Raw genomic sequence first — 17,702 nt, 5'->3', positions numbered from 1 at the left:
GGCACACAGCTGATAGCTGGAAATCATTAGGGAAAAAGTATAAAGAGAGGAATCAAGGGCCTGGGACTAAATCTTGAAATTTAAGTCTAATAATCTTCACCGACAGTTATTGATTGTAGCAAAAAACGGGAAGTAACTAATTTCTAATCAACAACAGACTGGTTGGTAAATTGTTCTAATTCCATATGTAGAATGGTATGCAGATTTCTGCATACTTATAAAAAGATCTCCAAGATTCACTGTTTGTAAAAAAAAAAAAAAAAAAAAAAAGGCGGGTGTACTTCTAATATGCTTCCTTTTAGGGGGGAAAAAAACGTGTGTGTGGGAGAACAAATTTATTTTTTCTTGCACATGCACAAAGAAAGTCTAGAATATATTACATAACTAATATAAATGGCTACCTGGGGAAGTGAGGGGGAACCTGGGCAAATGGACAGGAGTAAGAAGATGACTTTTCACTATATACTTTTTTTTAATAAATTTTCTTATTTTTAAGCCTTGAGAATGTTATTATTCAAAATAATTTTTAAAACTCCTAACAGAAATCTAATAGATCTTCACATTAAAAGTATTATCACTGAATAGAGTAAAATACTGAACCTGCATCACTGTCACTGCTCCGTAAGTCACAGCTGTCCAATAGATAGAGCCAACCATTATTCCCGCTGCAGCAAATGGACAAGCTTTTGAGATCAGTCTATCTGCAAGATCCAAGACGTAAACAACTGGACCTATAATAAAAGAAAGTAATATTTCAACACAAGACAGATATTTAAAAAATGACTTGTTCAATATTTTCCAATGATCTAAAATGTTGTTGTGAAGTTGGATGTTCTGATGCTTTAGAGGTAACTGTTATAAATGTGATGGGAACCTAGATTTGAATAAACTTAGAATTTCTCAGTTGTCTTGATGAATAGTTAAGTTCTGCTTCCTAAATTCTAGGAAATAGCTTCTTCAAATTTTTATCTTTATCAGTAAATCAAATAAAGCCTCAAACGCAGCTGCTTCTTATGAAAAAAACAGTTCTCTTACTTATTTTATTCACACTGGCTACTGCAGAATGAAATGGCCATTTCAGAACAGTTCCTGCCCATAATTATATTCTCTAGTACTTGGTAAAAATATCACTTCTTTGACTTCACTCATTACTTCCTTGGTGCAGTATGTGAAGGTATCCAATGCTATTTTCTTGTAGTTATTAAGAAGTCAATCTACCTTACGTTGATGTTTCAATATGCAACATTTAGTTGAGTAGTATTCTCTACAAACTTTTTCCCCCCAAGTTTTTATTTAAATTCTATTTAGTTAACATATAGTGTACTATTAGTTTCAGGAGAATTTAGTAGTTCATCACTTACATGTAACGCCCATCTAACAAACTTCTTTTAATGATCACCATGCGAGTTTTTATGACATTCCAACAGCTGTATGTGCCAATTATACTTCTATTATTAAATGCTTACTGTGAAATTTGGCTACTACCTTTCTCTGTAAGTTATTTAGAATAGCTATATTTGGAGGTATTCTAGACTGCTTTTAAGCCCAATACAATTTAGCTCCAGAATTTTTCAGAATAGTGAAAGGGTCTCAGGACTGAATTAGAACAAGGCCTAAAGAACTGAGTATCTAAGTTTAATCAAAGAAATATAAAACCTTGATTTAGTAATCATCATATTTGTTGAATACCCTCCACATACAAACTATCACTTGAGACATTTTCTTAGAAATGTATAAGAATTATTACCTACCTTCTGAGGGCTTACAATCTATGAGGACGCTGTAGAATGTAAAAAATTATTTTTATTGTAGAAAGAAATTAACATAGCAATATGAGATAAATTAAACACGTATGAACAAGCATCGATCTATAGAGCCTTGATCAATACTTCCCCTGATCGCTAGAGCCAGTAACATTACTAGTCACTGTAAGAGAGACCCCATTGTGAAGTAGAAAGAACATTGGGAGCCACATTAAAGGACCTATGATTTCAATTCAGTGTATTTACTATCTCCTCTAACAATAGTTTGCACTTCTTAAGTCTACATGATACCAGCTGCTGTGCCCCAGGCATTACATGCATCATTATTCAATCTTATAATGTATAGTTTTATCCTTAAAATATACAAATTTGCTGGGTTAAGTTTAAAACTCCCTCAGAAGGCACAATAGAAGTCATTTTAGTGAGTCACCAAAGATCTGTCAAATGCTGGTACTAAAAGTTAAAGACCATACAGTATATATAAAACCTCCACACTTCAACTTTCATATTCTCTACTGATAATCCTTTAATCAAAAATTGAAGCCACAAAAGAACAAGTCCAGACTCTCCACAGCACATGCAGCCACTACCAACATCACACCTATCTGATGTCAATCCCTCCACTGACATACCAGATCCCATCTCTTGCCAACTCAAAGCCACAGCTCCAGCAACGGTTTCCTACATCATTTCCTCTCTACTCTTTATTGGAATGTTTCCAATCAGACATATTGTTGTTTCTTCTATCTTAAAAAAAACCAAATTATTGTCTTGATCTTTCTTCCCCCACTGCTTGATCTTTGCTCCCTTTACAAAATTCCTCAAAAGACTCATCTGTTTTCACTCTCCTTCAATTCTCCTCTTGAATCCACTCCACCAAAATTGCTCATAATGGTCACTAACAACCTATGAACAGCTGAATGCAAAAGGGAGGACTATTTGGCCTAACAGAAGTATCTGACATGGATATTCCCTTCTTCTTCCTCATATTTGGTTCTTCATTGTACTTCTAGGACATCATCATCTTTTGGTGTTCTTTCCATCACCAGTCATTAACTTTTCAGTCTTCTTTCTTGGTTCCTCCTCCTCTTCTTGACCTCAGTGAAACCCACCCTGCCAATTTCTACCTCATGATACTCTCTATTTACTCTGCATTATTTTTCTTTTTCCCAAAGCACTTACCACCTAACGTACTCTAATTTATTAGAGTAAACATACTCTAATAAACTAGTATAACATACTCATTCTATTTCCACCTGTGAGAATAGGGGCTGGGAAACTATGGGCTAGGCCAAACCCAGCTGGCTGCTTTTGTAAATAAGGTTTTATATGGAACATGCCACATGCAAAAGCCTAAAATATTTACTGTCTGGTTTATAACAGAAAAAGTCTGCTGAGTTTTGAACTAGAATATATGCTCCAAAGGGAAAAATAACACTTTTGTTTTGCTCATTGATGAATCCCAATTCCTATGATTCTAAATATTTGAATTCTCTACTAAGGTACTTATGTAAAACTACGCCATGAAAATCTTTCTGTACCAAGCCCAAGGTAACTATAGGGGTATTTTCTACTGAGTCAGAATCAAAATTGGTAAGGAAGAAGGTATTTTGCATGCTTCCAATGTAACTCCTTCCTCCCTCTTCAACAGGGTACATCCATCAGTTGATAGGATGAAGCAATATAATTCCTAACATGGTAGTCAATCACTATCACTTTTATCTATCATGAGCATGGACAATTTAGAGATGTTTGAATTGTCTTCCTTTAAAGATTTCAGAAGGTTCAATTTTCTTCCTGAATCCACGGGTGTGAATTCTTTTTGTACAAGCAAAAACAAACAAAAAATCCACTTCTGGAAATTTTCTACTTATTCCTTGGGTCACATAAAAAAGATGTGCCGGATTACATGAAGACACTGGCTGTGTTTCATAGTCCTTATTTCCAGTTTTTCTGAAATAATCTTGTCTAATCTTTTGTCTTTATTTTTCCTAAAACTCTCCATGCTCTTCCAGATAGACTAGTCCAAGAATAGTTTAATAAAGATAAATGCCTAATAGTAAACATACCAACAGAACAGTAAATTGCCATGCAGGGGAGGTATTTCTTAAAGATTATCTAGGCAAGCTATTTAGTGTATAAGAACAATTACTGAATTTCTCTGGGTGACAGTCCCTGAGTCACTCTTCTTACTAGGAAGCTTACTATATGCTACTATCTCATAACTTGGGATCGAAAGAGAAGTTACTAGATTCTTCTTACTGTCAGATTATAGCACAGAGAGTAGTGGGAAGTGAGGAAAGGCAAGACTAGCCATCTACAACCTCAATTCTAATGAAGAGGAAGAAGAGTAAATGCACATCACATAAGTTAAATACCTAAGGGCATAAAAAGACTTCAATATTTTAAAAGGCATTTTGAATTTTTAATGTCCCGGTGGGCTTCACCACTTACTTTTCAATGTACTGTATTTACACAATAGATGGCAATTGAAGAAGCTCTGTATAAATGTAAGTTTTGAAAACCCAATAATTTAAAGGGCACTAGGGAAGCTCGCAATTAAGAGAGAATCTATTGCGAATTCTTTTGTACAATAAAGAAGCTTTTGTAAAGAAAATAACTATACCCTAGTATTCTGGATAAATTCAAATTTTCACATTTCAGATATGAATGACATCAAACAGCAAGCTGAGACCTAATGGAGAAACTCTTAAGTCCATGTCTACTGAAAAATAAGTCATCAGTTTTATCGGGAAGACACCGCAAAAGGAGATTTGTTGCACCGGTGATTTACATTCAAATTCATGTATGCATGGTGTTAAAGGTACATCTTGGAAGATAAGAAATTAATGACTGAAGGGCAGAAAATATTTAGGGCTCAACATCTATGGGCACTGCTCACTGTAATACCCAGAATTCCCATGGCCTTTCTCTGGGACAGAAAAGTATCCTTAAAAAAAACACAAAAAACCTCTGACCAATTCTTGAGAAATAATTTCTACATGTTGCCAGAATGCTATAAAGTTTCTAACACAGAACACAATTTAATGAGCAAAAATAGATGTTTCACAAGATAACCTTGTATAAATTCCTGAGAAGATAATAGCTTTACTGAACTCCAAAGTTTCTGTTAAGTAGCCAATAGTTCATAAAAGAGATTTAATAAGAAAGACTGTTTGCAAAAGGTATTCAAGTTTCCAGGTTTTTTTTTGTTGTTTTTGTTGTTTTGCTCTGCATTGAACTAGTTTTGATCTAGACCCAACTTAAATGCCAACTTGCTAAGCCAAAACAACCTCACCTTCAGCTTCAGAACCATCCAGAACTGCAGATTTTGGAGGCCACCAAGAGTCCAACAATATAGTCCTAAACTTCTCTCCTTGCTCCAAGTCTTCTTTTTGTTGTGTTCTATTTCTGGAATGTCCTGTCCCTACTTTAAGTCTATATGAAACCCAACTTCCCAATGAAAACTAATCTAACCTGACAGAGGTTGACTAATTGCTCTACCCCACCCTGTTCATGTCCCATGAGGCTTCCTTTAATACTATCCCATAAAATGCACTTACCCCTTTGCTTGTACATAATGTTAGTACTTTATGTTCTTGTTCAATGTTTGTTCAGTTGTCTCAATATCCTTATGTCTGTCCATGTCAGCATCATCATAGATTGAAAACTCCCAGGGGGCAGGGGCCAAGTCTGTTTAACTCGTTTTGTACAGTGCCTAGGATAGAACCATGTACAGATAGGTGCTTAAAAAAAATGCTTTTGATGATGATTGGCATCACTCTCAGGGACTCTGTAGGCCACAGCTATCTCAGCACATGGTACTTGGCAGTACATTAGGGCACTTTGGCCTGTTGCATAGGATATTAAAATATAATGGCATAGGACCTAGCTGCAGCACTCTGTGGCAAGTATTTGACTCAATCCATTGTTAAAAAAGGTCCTTTAATAGGGGTGCCTGGCTGTCTCAGTGAGTGGAGCGTGCAACTCTTGATCTTGGGGTTGTGGATTCAAGTCCCACATTGGGTGTAAAGATTACTTAAAAATAAAATCTTAAAAAAAAAAGTATATGGTCTCAAGTCAACAAATGTGGATTTTATTGAAGACATGAAGTAATACCACAACAACCATCTCAGAAGTTAAAAGTATATGGAACTCCTGATGGGACAGTAAAGAATTTTAACTCTTTCTCTAGCATTCATCACTGTTTTAAACACTAGACTTCAGAGGCCAGGTTGAAGAGCCTCAGAAAGCTTATGTAAATGTCATCTTTGATTGCTCTGCTGGTAGGGTGAGGTTATACCAATTTTATGCAGGAATAAATATCCTACAAACTCAGGCTATCAATTATTTTGCTTAGTAACAAGAAGTTAGACATTAAATTGTAAACAGGTAAGAATATGTTGTTGGGCAATTTTTTAGACAACCAAACTAGTAATAATTGGCCCCAAATCCTCAAAACAAAACAATGCTGAGGAATAAAAGATCCAGAGTCAAAGCAGATGAGTACCATTCCTGTGTGTGTGTGTGTATACATATATACATATAGCATAATACCATATATATATATACATATATATATGTAGCATAATACCATGAATAGTAACTAAAGATCATAGTAATTCTTAATTACATAGTCTATGCCAAAAGAAAGCTTAAATTTATCCTCATAAGAGAATAGCCCATAGAATTCATTCGTGGGCTATAAAGTCAACTACTAAGTACCTATTAAGCACCTACTGTACACATAGCATTCTACTTTGCATTAAAATAAATGTAAATGAAATTTATACACCAGCCTCTGCCTCCAAGGAGCCTCCAATCTAGTTAAGGACAACCAATAAATACACATTAAACAACTGAAGAACTTTAAGGAAAATTTAGTATATGTACATTAGTATGCACAGACTTTACAGATACGTGAATGGAATTTCAAGTAAACATTATAGGGGGATGAGGATTCAGAGTTTTTCAATTGATATATACATGTGTATTTTACTAATTAACAGAAGTGAATCTTAGACTTAGAAGTCTATGATCTGAAAAGGGGCATTCTAAAAGACCTTCTAACTGGGGCAAAAGACTTTCTTCAACAGGTTTATATAGTTTTAAAAAGCTAGTATACCAGTAATATCAGGGTTAATTGACAGAAACCCTGACTAGGGTTCAAAGATGCTGACACCCTCATAGGAAGGAAGTTCCTGATGACAGACATGCTAAATGAAAATGAAATTTCAGGAAAATTAATCTTATAATAGATTATTTAAAGTCAATAAACTAGAACAGAATCCACCAAGATTTTGTATCCAAACCAAATACAAAGAAAAAGCAACAATCCAGAGAAACTTAATATAAAGAGACAGCTGAATTAGGAAAAGATCAAGAAACATCAGAGAAAATGCAATACGGTTTTTTTTTTTTGAGAGAACAATGACTAAGGTATTAAATTCTTTGAATTTCAAAATAAAATGTTGAAAAAGTTCTTTAAGGTGTGATAAAAGAAGCACCACCATCAATTATCATTAGTTAATACATAAAAACAGATGGCAATATTGATTATGCATATACTATGCCAAGAAATTACTAATGAGAAAACTTTTTAGAGAATAACAAAAGGTTATCATAAGATTCAGGTAACTATAACCCTGAGGAAAGTCAACCTGATATTACTATTTCATTTTCTTCTTCCCTTTATGTGAGAAGCTCATATTAGGCTTCTTAGAGCCAACATAACAATGTGGTCATAAGAATTTGGTAGGGTCTATTGAGTGAATTTGTACAAATTGATATCCCTGGATCTCAATTTCTGTATCTGTTCAGTAAGGCTATTAACTACCTCAGAATTTATGTGAAAATCAAGATAATGCATTTGAAGTCTTAATATAGTGCTTAGTATTATGTAGTAACAACCAATGTCAGCTATTAGTTCTTTCAAAAATGGCAAACTAAGTTAGATATGAGAGCTTAGAGATAGGAGGTATAATCCAAGACAGATGTATGAGGAAAAATTTATGGCATAAGGTTCTAGTATAAAAATATGACTCCTTCAGGAAATTCTCAAGTAAGAAATAAAGGATAGATGTGCTTCAAGGTCTGGGACAAGGGTGGGGGAGGACAATTCATAGAGCCAGGAAATCTGGGAACGAAGACGGAGATGGAGGATATAAGGCTTACAGAATTTAGATCTATAATGAGTATTTTTTTTTTTTTTTTTTAATGAACTCATCCATGGTTCAACCAACACTGGGACTTATATATTTTTAATTTTTTAAAATTAACTTTATTTACTTATATATTTTGAAAGAGAGAGGGGAGAGAGAGAATACCAAGCAGGTTTTGCACTGCCAGCGCAGAGCCTGATGGCCGGCTTGAACTCAAAAACCATGAGATTGTGACCTGAGCCAGAGTTGGACACTTAACTGAGCCACCCATGTGCCCCAGTAATTACTTAAAAAACATTTTTTTTAACGTTTATTCATTTTTGAGGAACAGAGAGAACATGAGTGGGGGAGAGGCAGAGAGAGGGAGACCCAGAATCCAAAGCAGGCTCCATGATCCGAGCTGTCAGCACAGAACCCAATGCGGGACTCGAACCCACGAGCTGTGAGATCATGACCTGAGCTGAAGTTGGACGCTTAACCGACCGAGCCACCCAAGCACACTGAGTAATTACTTTAAAAAAAAAAAAAAAAAAAAGATTCTATAATTATGTTTTGGACCTATAATTCAGCTATCTGTATTTATATGCAGTGTGCACCCAGAAAGTCTCACTCTGTTCAAGATGCTTCTTAAAAAAAAAAAAAAAATGCTTCTTAAAACTAATCTACTTTTAAATCTTCGGTAACAAGACGGGAAGTGATTCGCATCCAGTAAATGCAAAGAAATCCTATTTTGAAGGTATCCTAGTCATTTGCCTCATAAAAGGGTATATAAATGAGAGCCAAAGAAGACCTAATGAGTATAAAGTATAACTACAAACTTTGAGAACAGGAAATATTCAAAGACTGAATCACTATGGACTGGAATTTTTGTTTTTAAATTCATTTTGATACAAAAGCAAAGTAACTTGGATACAAAAGCAAAGTAAAAATAAACACTTCTCTAATGGCTAAGTGTAAACATTACTAAGAAACTTATTAATATGAAGTACCTGAATTCTTAAGTCTATAGACTGGTTTTCAAGTAGTGAAATAAGCCAACTATATATTTTATGAGAGCATCTGGAAAAGTAACAGGTTGAATTCATATGAATAATACAGGGCCACATGTGGTTATAGGAAAACGATGTCCCTATTAGAGAGTAACTGATAGCTTAGGAAATATTAGAAATTGTAATTACCATAAAATTGAAGCCTTGAAAAAATTTAAAAACACTAATGCTTATTTTATAGCACCCTTTTGCAATCTATAGCATTCTTACTTGCTTTACAATGGTTCAGCCATCTTATAAAGACATATAAATTAAAACTATGAGATTATTTTTCCTTACCTAACAGATTGGCTAAAATTTTAGTTTGTCAACACATTCTATTGGCAAAGCAGTGAGCAAACAGTACACTATGGGTGAATATATAAGTAGTATTAATACCTACAGAGAGGAATTTGGCAATATCTAGCAAAAGTATATATCCAATTCACCCTTTGACTCAGCATTCCTTTCTCAGTTCATCTTTCCATAAATATTCCAAACTAATAAATGAAGACATAAAGAACTGCAGTATCATTCTTCTGTATCACCTAAAAAAATAATAGATCTAGAGGCAATGAATGAAAAAATTACCAATCTTGCTAAAACCAGTAGGTAGAAGCTGATAGGGAACCTAATCAGATGCATCAGGTTGATAATACCTGTATGCACCGAATATAGTTTTACCATAAAAAGGACTACACGTTTTTTTTCAGATTTATTGAGATATTTTTGGCATACAACAAACTCAAGGCATACAATGTGATGATTTGATATACATATATATTAAAAAAAATTTTAATGTTTATTTTTTGAGAGATAGTCAGAGACAGAGTATGAGCGGGGAGGGGCAGAAAGAGACACACAGAATCCAAAGCAGACTCCAGGTTCTGAGCTGTCAGCATGGTGCCCAATGCGAGGCTCAAACCCATGGACTGTGAGATCATGGCCTGAGCCGAAGTCAGACACTTAACCGACTGAGCCACCCAGGTGCCCCTGATATACATATATTACCAAAATAAGGTTAATACCTCAATACTTTTTTTTTAATTTATTTTTGAGAGAAAGAGAGACAGAGTGAGGGGGAGGGGCAGAGAGAGAGAGTGAGGGAGACAAAGAATCCGAAGCAGGCTCCAGGCTCTAAGTTGTCAGCACAGAGCCCAATGGGGGGCTTGAACCCACCAACCGTGAGATCACGACCTGAGCCAAAGTCAGATGCTCAACCGACTGAGCCACCCGGGCGCTGCTCAGTCCTCTTAATTACCATTTTTGTGTTGGTAACATTAAGATCCACTCTCCTAACTGTAGTTAATCATAGTCACCGTACTGTGTATTAGATCCCTGGAACCTACTCATCTACTAGATGAAATTTTGTACCCTCTGGCCAACATCTCCAAATATCCCTTATCCTTAGGCAATCACCATTCTATTTCTATGAATTTGGCTATTTTAAATTCTACAGGTAAGTGACAACATACAGTACTTGTCTTTGTAACTTATTTCATTTAGCATAATGCCTTAAAGATTTATCCATGCTGCTGCAAAAGGCAGGATCTCCTTTTTTAAACAGCTGAATATTTCATTGTATGTGTGTGTATATATCTGACTTTTAAAAAAATTCTTTCATCTTGTGATAGACACTTAGGTTGTTTCCAAGTCTTGGCTACTATGAACAAAGTTGTGGTGAACATGGGGGTGCAGGTATCTCTTTGAGACCCTGATTTCATTTCCTTCAGATACCTGTAGGGTTGTTGGATCAATGGTAGTTCCATTTTTGATTTTTTGAGGACTCCACATTGTTTTCCACAGTGGCCACACCAATTTACATTCCCACCAACAGTGCAATGCATAGGAGTTCTCTTTTCTCCATAGCATTTTTTTTTTTTTTTTGATAATAGCCATTTTAACAGGTGTGAGCTAACATCTCATTGTGGTTCTGATTTACATTTCCCTGATGATCAGAGATGCTGAACATCTTTTCATGCATTGGTTGTATGTCATCTTTGGAAAAGTCTGTTCAAGTCTTTTGCGCATTTTAAAATCAGATTGTTATTTTGCTATTGAATTGTATGGGTTCCTTATATACTTTGGATATTAACCCCATATCAGATAGATGATTTACAAATATTTTCTCCTATTCCATAGGCAATTGCCTTTTCATTTTGCTGATTGTTTCTTTTGGAGTGCAGAATCTTTTCAGTTTGATACAGTCCCACTTGTTTATTTTTGCTTTTGTTACTTGCACTTTTGGGATCATATCCAAAAATCATTACCAAGACCAATGTCAAGGAAGCTTCCCCCTAGGTTTTCTTCTAGAAGTTTTATAGTTTCACACTAAAGCCTTTACTTAAATACATTTTAAATTAATTTTTATGGTGGTATTAGTAAGATGGGGTCTAATTTCATTCTTTTGCATGTGAATATCAAGTTTTCCCAACACCATTTATTAAAGAGACTATTCTTTCTCCATTGAGTATTCTTGGCTCCTTTGTCAAATATTAGTTGAACATCGTTTACTTCTGGGGTCTCAATTCTGTTCCAAGAGGACTATGTGTCTCTCTCTATGACAGTACCATATTGTTTTGATTACCACAGCTTCATAATAAAGTTTGAAATCAGGAAATGTGGCGCTTCCTTTTGTTCTACTCAGGATTGCTTTGGGCATTTGGGGTCTTTTTGTGGTTCCATACAAATTTTAAGATTATTTTTTCTACTTCTGCAAAAAAGGCGACTGGGATTTTGGCAGGGATCTCTACTGAAATAATCATAATCATGATTTTTATCTTTCATTCTATTAATGTGGTGATTCGCACTGATTTACAGATGCTGAACCATCTCAAGGATAAATCCCATTGGGCCATGGTGTTTGATCCTTTTAATGTGCTGTTGAATTTGGTTTGCTAGCATTTTGTTGAGAATTTCTGCATCTATATTCAGCAGAATACTGGCTTGTGGTTTTCCTTTCTTGTAAGCCTTATATGGCTTTGATATCAGGGCTCATAAAATGAATTTGGGAATTTCTCTCCTTTTCAATTTTTGGAACAGTTCAAGAAGGACTGGCATTGATTCTTCCTTACATGTTTGGTAGAATTCACCAGTGAAACAATTTGGCCCTGGGTTTTTTTGTTGGGAGGTTTATAATCTCCTTGCTGTTGACCTGTTCACATTTTCTATTTCTTCATGATTTGGTCTTGTTAGATGGTATGTTTCTAGGAATTTAACCTTTACTTCTAGGTTATCCAATTTGTTGGCTACAATTGTTCATAGAAGTCTGTCAGAATTCTTTGTATTCCTGACATGTCAGTTGTAATATGTCCTCTTTGAAAGACAACTACACATTATATGCCTCAGGTTGTGATGTAGTAAGAAGTACACAGGACTATGAAATATTCTTGCAAAAAAAAAATCGTATTTAACTTCACTGATGAGATCTAACCACCATTATAAGAAATGTAAGGGATATAGCAACATATTACCCAAGTATTCTTGGGCCATAATAATAAAATCCATAAAATGGGAAATTCTATGATGATAAATTATTTTTTTATTTAATGAAAAAATTACAAGAGAAAAGCTAAAATACTGGGGTTTACAAGTCACACTAGGCCTTAGGTCCATACAAAGCTGGAGAGCTGACTCTAAGGGTTATATGAACCATGAGTGAAAGGGTAAGCCAGAAAAATCCACATGACAACAAAGTGAGCCAACAAAGAAAACTATCTTATCTTCAAGAAGAAAAGTAGGGGGGCCCGGGTGGCTCGGTCAGTTGAGCGTCTGACTCTTGGTTTCAGCTCAGGTCATGATCTCCTGGTTCGTGGGTTTGAGTCCCGCATCAGGCTCTGTGCTGACTGTATGGAGCCTGCCTGGGACTCTGTCTCTCTCTCTGCCCTTCTCCAGCTTGCTCACTCTCTCAAAAATAAATACATTAAAATTTTTTTTTGAAAAAAAAAGTATGATGAGGACAGTTTCTTCTAAAAATCTGTAACCACAGTCAATTGGCATGCAGATTTCAGGTTAGAAATCTGTCTGTGCTAAGGGAGAAATCCCAAATGCAAATCCTTTCTGGAGTTCTTTCACCTTCAGGATATCCAGTCCACAAATATGAACACAAATGTGCACCTAATTCCCACACTCAAGAGAAATGAAGCATCATGAACAAGAGCCAGACGAAAACAACAGTTTAGGTTACCAAAGACTTTAGATAATGGAATTATCAACCTAAACATAAAAAACTATAAAATAAAATACAAAGTAACATAAATGAACAAAAAACATGAGACTATAAACAATCACCAGGTGCATTTAAAAAAAAACTAGAACTTACAGAAAACAAAACCCCTTGCAGATTATGAAGAGAGAATTTAAGAACTGGGTAACAGTTAAGAAGAAATTATAATGCTGCAGCACAGAGACCAAAAGACGAAAATCCATAAAAGAAAATAGAAATGTCTAACATAACTCTAATCAGAGTTCTAGAAGAATGGGCGGAAAAAAAGCACAGGGGTGCCTGGATGGCTTCGTCAATTAAACTTCCAACTTTGGCTCGGTCATGAGCTCATGGTTCGTGGGTTCTAACCCCACACTGGGCTCTGTGCTAACAGCTCAGAGCCTGGAGCCTGCTTCAGATTCTGTGTCTCCCTCCCTCTCTCTCTCTGCCCCTCCCCTGTTCATACTCTCTCTCAAAAATAAATAAAACATTAAAAAAAAAATTAAAAAAAAGAGGGGCACCTGGGTGGCTCAGTCCATTAAGCATCTGACTTCTGCTCAGGTCATGATCTTGCGGTTTGAGTTTGAGCCATGTGTTGGGCTCTGTGCTGACAGCTCAAAGCCTGGAGCCTGCTTCAGATTCTGGGTCTCCTCTTCTCTCTGTCCCTCCCCTACTCATACTCTGTCTCTCTCTCAAAAAATGAATAAACATTTAAAAAAATAAAAAAAAAAGAAAAAAGCATAAAACCTAAAATTTAGTATGGGGGGGGGCACCTGGGTGGCTCAGTCAGTTAAGGGTCAAACTCTCGGTTTTGGCTCAGGTCATGATCTCATGGTCTGTGAGTTCAAATGCTGCATCAGGCTCTGTGCTGTCAGCAAGGAGGCTGCTTGGCATTCTCGTTCTTTCCCTCTCTCTCTGCCCCTCCCCTGCTTGCTCTCTCAAAATAAATAAACTTAAAAAAAATTGCTACAGGGGAAAATACAGTATCAGAGGGAAAAACACTTCAATCTGGAAGATGGCCAAGAAAAGGGAGAAGGGAAAAGTAGAACAAATGGAACACACAAAATGTGACAGTAAAAACCCAACTCTATCAGTATCACAAGAAGTGTAAAAACACAGAACTGAAAATAAAAGGATAAGGAAAGATAAACAGGCAAATACAACATCATCAAAAAAAAAAAAAGCTGATATATAGGAGGAAAAGAGTAACTTTACAGTGGAAAAACCTGACAAACACCATCTTAGCCAGATGACCAAGGTCAGTATCACCAGTGATAAGTAACGTTGATGGTATTTGTCTTTGCTATGATATGATGAAAATGGCACTTCCCCTCTGTGGTCTTGTTCCCTATAACGCATAACCTCAACAGACAATGGGAAAAACATCAAACAGATCTGAATTGAGGGACATTCTACAAAACATCTGACCATTACTTCTCAAATGTGTCAAGGTCACCAAAAACAAGGAAAAGTCTGAGAAACTGTTACAACCAAGAGAAGCCTACAGAGACATGACTAAATGTAATGTGGTATCGTGGAACAGAATGAAGATATTAGGTAAAAATAAGGAAATCTGAATAAAATATGGACTTTAAATTAATAACAATGTAGCAATATTGGTTAATTATAACGAATGTACCACAATAAGACGTTAATAATAGAGGAAACTGGATGTGGGATGTATGGGAACTCTGCTATTTTTATAATTTTTCTATAAATCAGAAACTGTCCTAAAAGTTGACTTAAAAAAAAGATGGTGTAGCTATGTCTATTTTATATTATCATGTCTATATTATACACAAGTGTAAGACAAAAAAAAGCATTATTGGAGATAAAATAGTCATTACTTAATGATAAAGTGTTGAACTCACAAGGATATTTTATTTCTAAACCTGAGGAGTAGGTGAACAAGTGATGGTTTATTAGTCTTTATTTCTCATATGTAGTTATGATATAATCTTTTTCAACAAAATATTTTATAATAAAAGAGAAAAAAATACCTGAGTGAACAGTCTGCTGAGCTTTGATCAATGTTAAGGCAGCAGATATAATTAGTTCTGTATATTGATAGCAGCATGCTGGCAAAGGCAATGGAAAAGCAGGCACGCCAATACACTGTTGGGAAGATTAAATAGGTATAATCTCTACAAAAGCCAATTTGGTGATATCTATTAATGTTATAAATGCATGTACTCTTTGACCCAGCAATTCTACTCTAGCCATTTATTTTAGATATATTTGCATGTGTGCATAAAATTATTTCACAGTTGTTTATGACAGCACTGTTTGTAGTAGTAAAAGATTAGAAACAGCCTTTATGCCCATCAACGGGAGACTGTTTATATAAATAATCACACATCTGCAATGGAATATTATATAACTGTAAAGAAAGAAAAAGCTCTTTATACACTAATATAAAGTGGCATCTTCCATACATTGCTAAGAAAAAAAATACAGAACATAATATATAGCGTATTTGTCTAGAATATTTTGACATATAATCTAATTGTGCTCAATATTGTGTTTGCCTCTTCATATTTACTCATCTTTCTCCACCCTGCTTTGCGCACAATTCGCCAAACTGCATCTTCCAGGCAACCTTGCCCTCTAGCTTCTCATGTGTCTGAACAGTAAGTGGAATGGCGAGAAAATCAGAGGGTGGTAAAAGTGCTTCCCTCACTCTAGGCAGTTTGTATTTCTTTAAGACCATAGATCCTGTTAAACAGCTTCTGCTAAAGCTCTTGTCAAGTTCTGTTAATAGCTTCCCTTCCCTGCCCTTTCAGGCCTAGGAGTGGAAATAATTTCACACAGTTGCTGATCCTTGGGTATTTTCCTATTTCTTGTTTATTCTTTTAACTCTATCCTAATATTTATAGCTTTTCAAGGGTGGGGTGAAGTGAGGGAGAGAGAAGAAGGAAAAAAAGAGAAACACTGAGACTTCTAACAATGGTTGCCTCTGAGTAAGAAACTTACCAGCATTTTGGCTGGTGAACGTGGTAAAAAGACTTTCATTGCACACCCTACTCTTTTGAATTTGGTCCATGAGAATGTATTATCTAGAGGGAAAATATATAAAGTAAACTGAAACATTTAAAAGAGACAAAAGAAAATACTAAGAGATACTCTCGTTGGGGCATCTTTTCTTTCACACATTTGCTATCTTTTGCCGTGTCCAGCAGGGTAAATGTGGACACAAAGAAAAAAAGAGAATAGATCTTTTGGTGCAAGCATCTAGCCATCATTCTGCTTCTTGGTCATGTTTCTCCTTCAATTCTAATAGCATCAAATCACTGAAAATAATAAAAATAATTTATTAGCAGTATCTCAAGTAAATTCAAATTCACACCATCCCTATTCCTTCTTACAGTACCTGAAACTACTTCTTATTCATATGTGACCTGGTAGCTGACTCACTGAGTGACAGTAACAAGAAATTCAGCAGTTTAAAAGCTTGGCTCCTTCACTTACTTGCTAGAAGCCCACGGGATTCTATTAAATAAATTTGCTGAATGTGTTCTTACCTAACTGTGCAGAGCTTTTGAGAAGTTTAAATAAAAGAGCATAGGCAAAGTGACAACAAAGTGTCTGGCAAATAGTAGGAGCCTGTTAGCAAATGACAGCTATTGATATCACTATTATTATTATTAATAAAGTAACATTACAAAATAAATTTTATTTGGTAGGTTCTCTAGGAAAGGTTTCTCCCAGGAGTCATCCTTCATCATCCGTAGTGAATATCTTTCCCTAAGTTTTACACTTCACTTAATATTTGCTAACTACTTTTTGAGGGTGACTGTTATCTTCAACTCTATACAGAAGTTTGAATTAATGTTTACTTGAGAGTAACAATAAAGAAGAACCAAACTAATAAAAATTTAACTTGAGGAATCTAAGGGGGTGCCTGTCTGGCTCAGTTGGAAGAACATAATCTCAGGGTCCTGACTTCAAGCCCCATGTTGGGCATGGAGCCTTAGGGAAAAAAAAAAAAAAAAGTAATCTAAGTATATACCAATAATATATTAAGACATAAAATAGCAAAGGTGGCAACACTAACATCAGTTAAAATCAACTTTAAGACAAAAATTATTAGAAACAAAAAAGGAAATTTTATAATGGTAAAAGGGACAATCCATCAGTAAGACAGCACAATTTGGAACATATATACATCTAACAATAAAGCCTAAAATAAATAAAGCAAAACGGACAGAACTGGAGAAACAGACAATTCAACAATAGTCGGAGACTTCAATATCCCACTTTCTTTTAAAAGAAAATTTTTTTTAATCTTCATTTTTGAGAGACAGAGTGTGAGTGGGGGAGGGGCATAGAGAGAGGGAGACACAGAATCAGAAGCAGGTTCCAGGCTCTGAACTGTCAGCACAGAGCCCGACGCGGGGCTCGAACTTATGAACTGTGAGATCATGACCTGAGCTGAAGTCAGATGCCCAACCGACTGAGCCACCCAGGAGCCCAATATCCCACTTTCAATGAAGGATAGGTAAAAGATCAACAAGGAAATAGAGAATATTTGAAAATACTATGAACC

General features: G+C 35.6%; 1 protein-coding gene and 1 non-coding gene across 2 annotated transcripts in view; both read right to left on the bottom strand.

The window, feature by feature from the left end:
• Window positions 1–17,702, bottom strand: part of MARCHF5 (membrane associated ring-CH-type finger 5) — a 56,490-nt gene that overhangs the window by 12,186 nt on the left and 26,602 nt on the right. Inside the window, exon 3 of the mRNA XM_027062628.2 lies at window positions 601–731. Within this exon, the coding sequence (XP_026918429.1) occupies window positions 601–731 (131 nt within the window). The remainder of the gene's footprint in view (window positions 1–600; window positions 732–17,702) is intronic.
• TRNAQ-UUG (transfer RNA glutamine (anticodon UUG)) lies at window positions 10,107–10,191 on the bottom strand. The gene has a single exon. It is a non-coding gene; the product is annotated as a tRNA-Gln (tRNA).

The sequence above is a fragment of the Acinonyx jubatus genome, chromosome D2, assembly GCF_027475565.1.
Source record: "Acinonyx jubatus isolate Ajub_Pintada_27869175 chromosome D2, VMU_Ajub_asm_v1.0, whole genome shotgun sequence".
Lineage (NCBI taxonomy): Eukaryota > Metazoa > Chordata > Mammalia > Carnivora > Felidae > Acinonyx > Acinonyx jubatus.
This window is presented reverse-complemented; position numbering and strand designations above follow the sequence as displayed.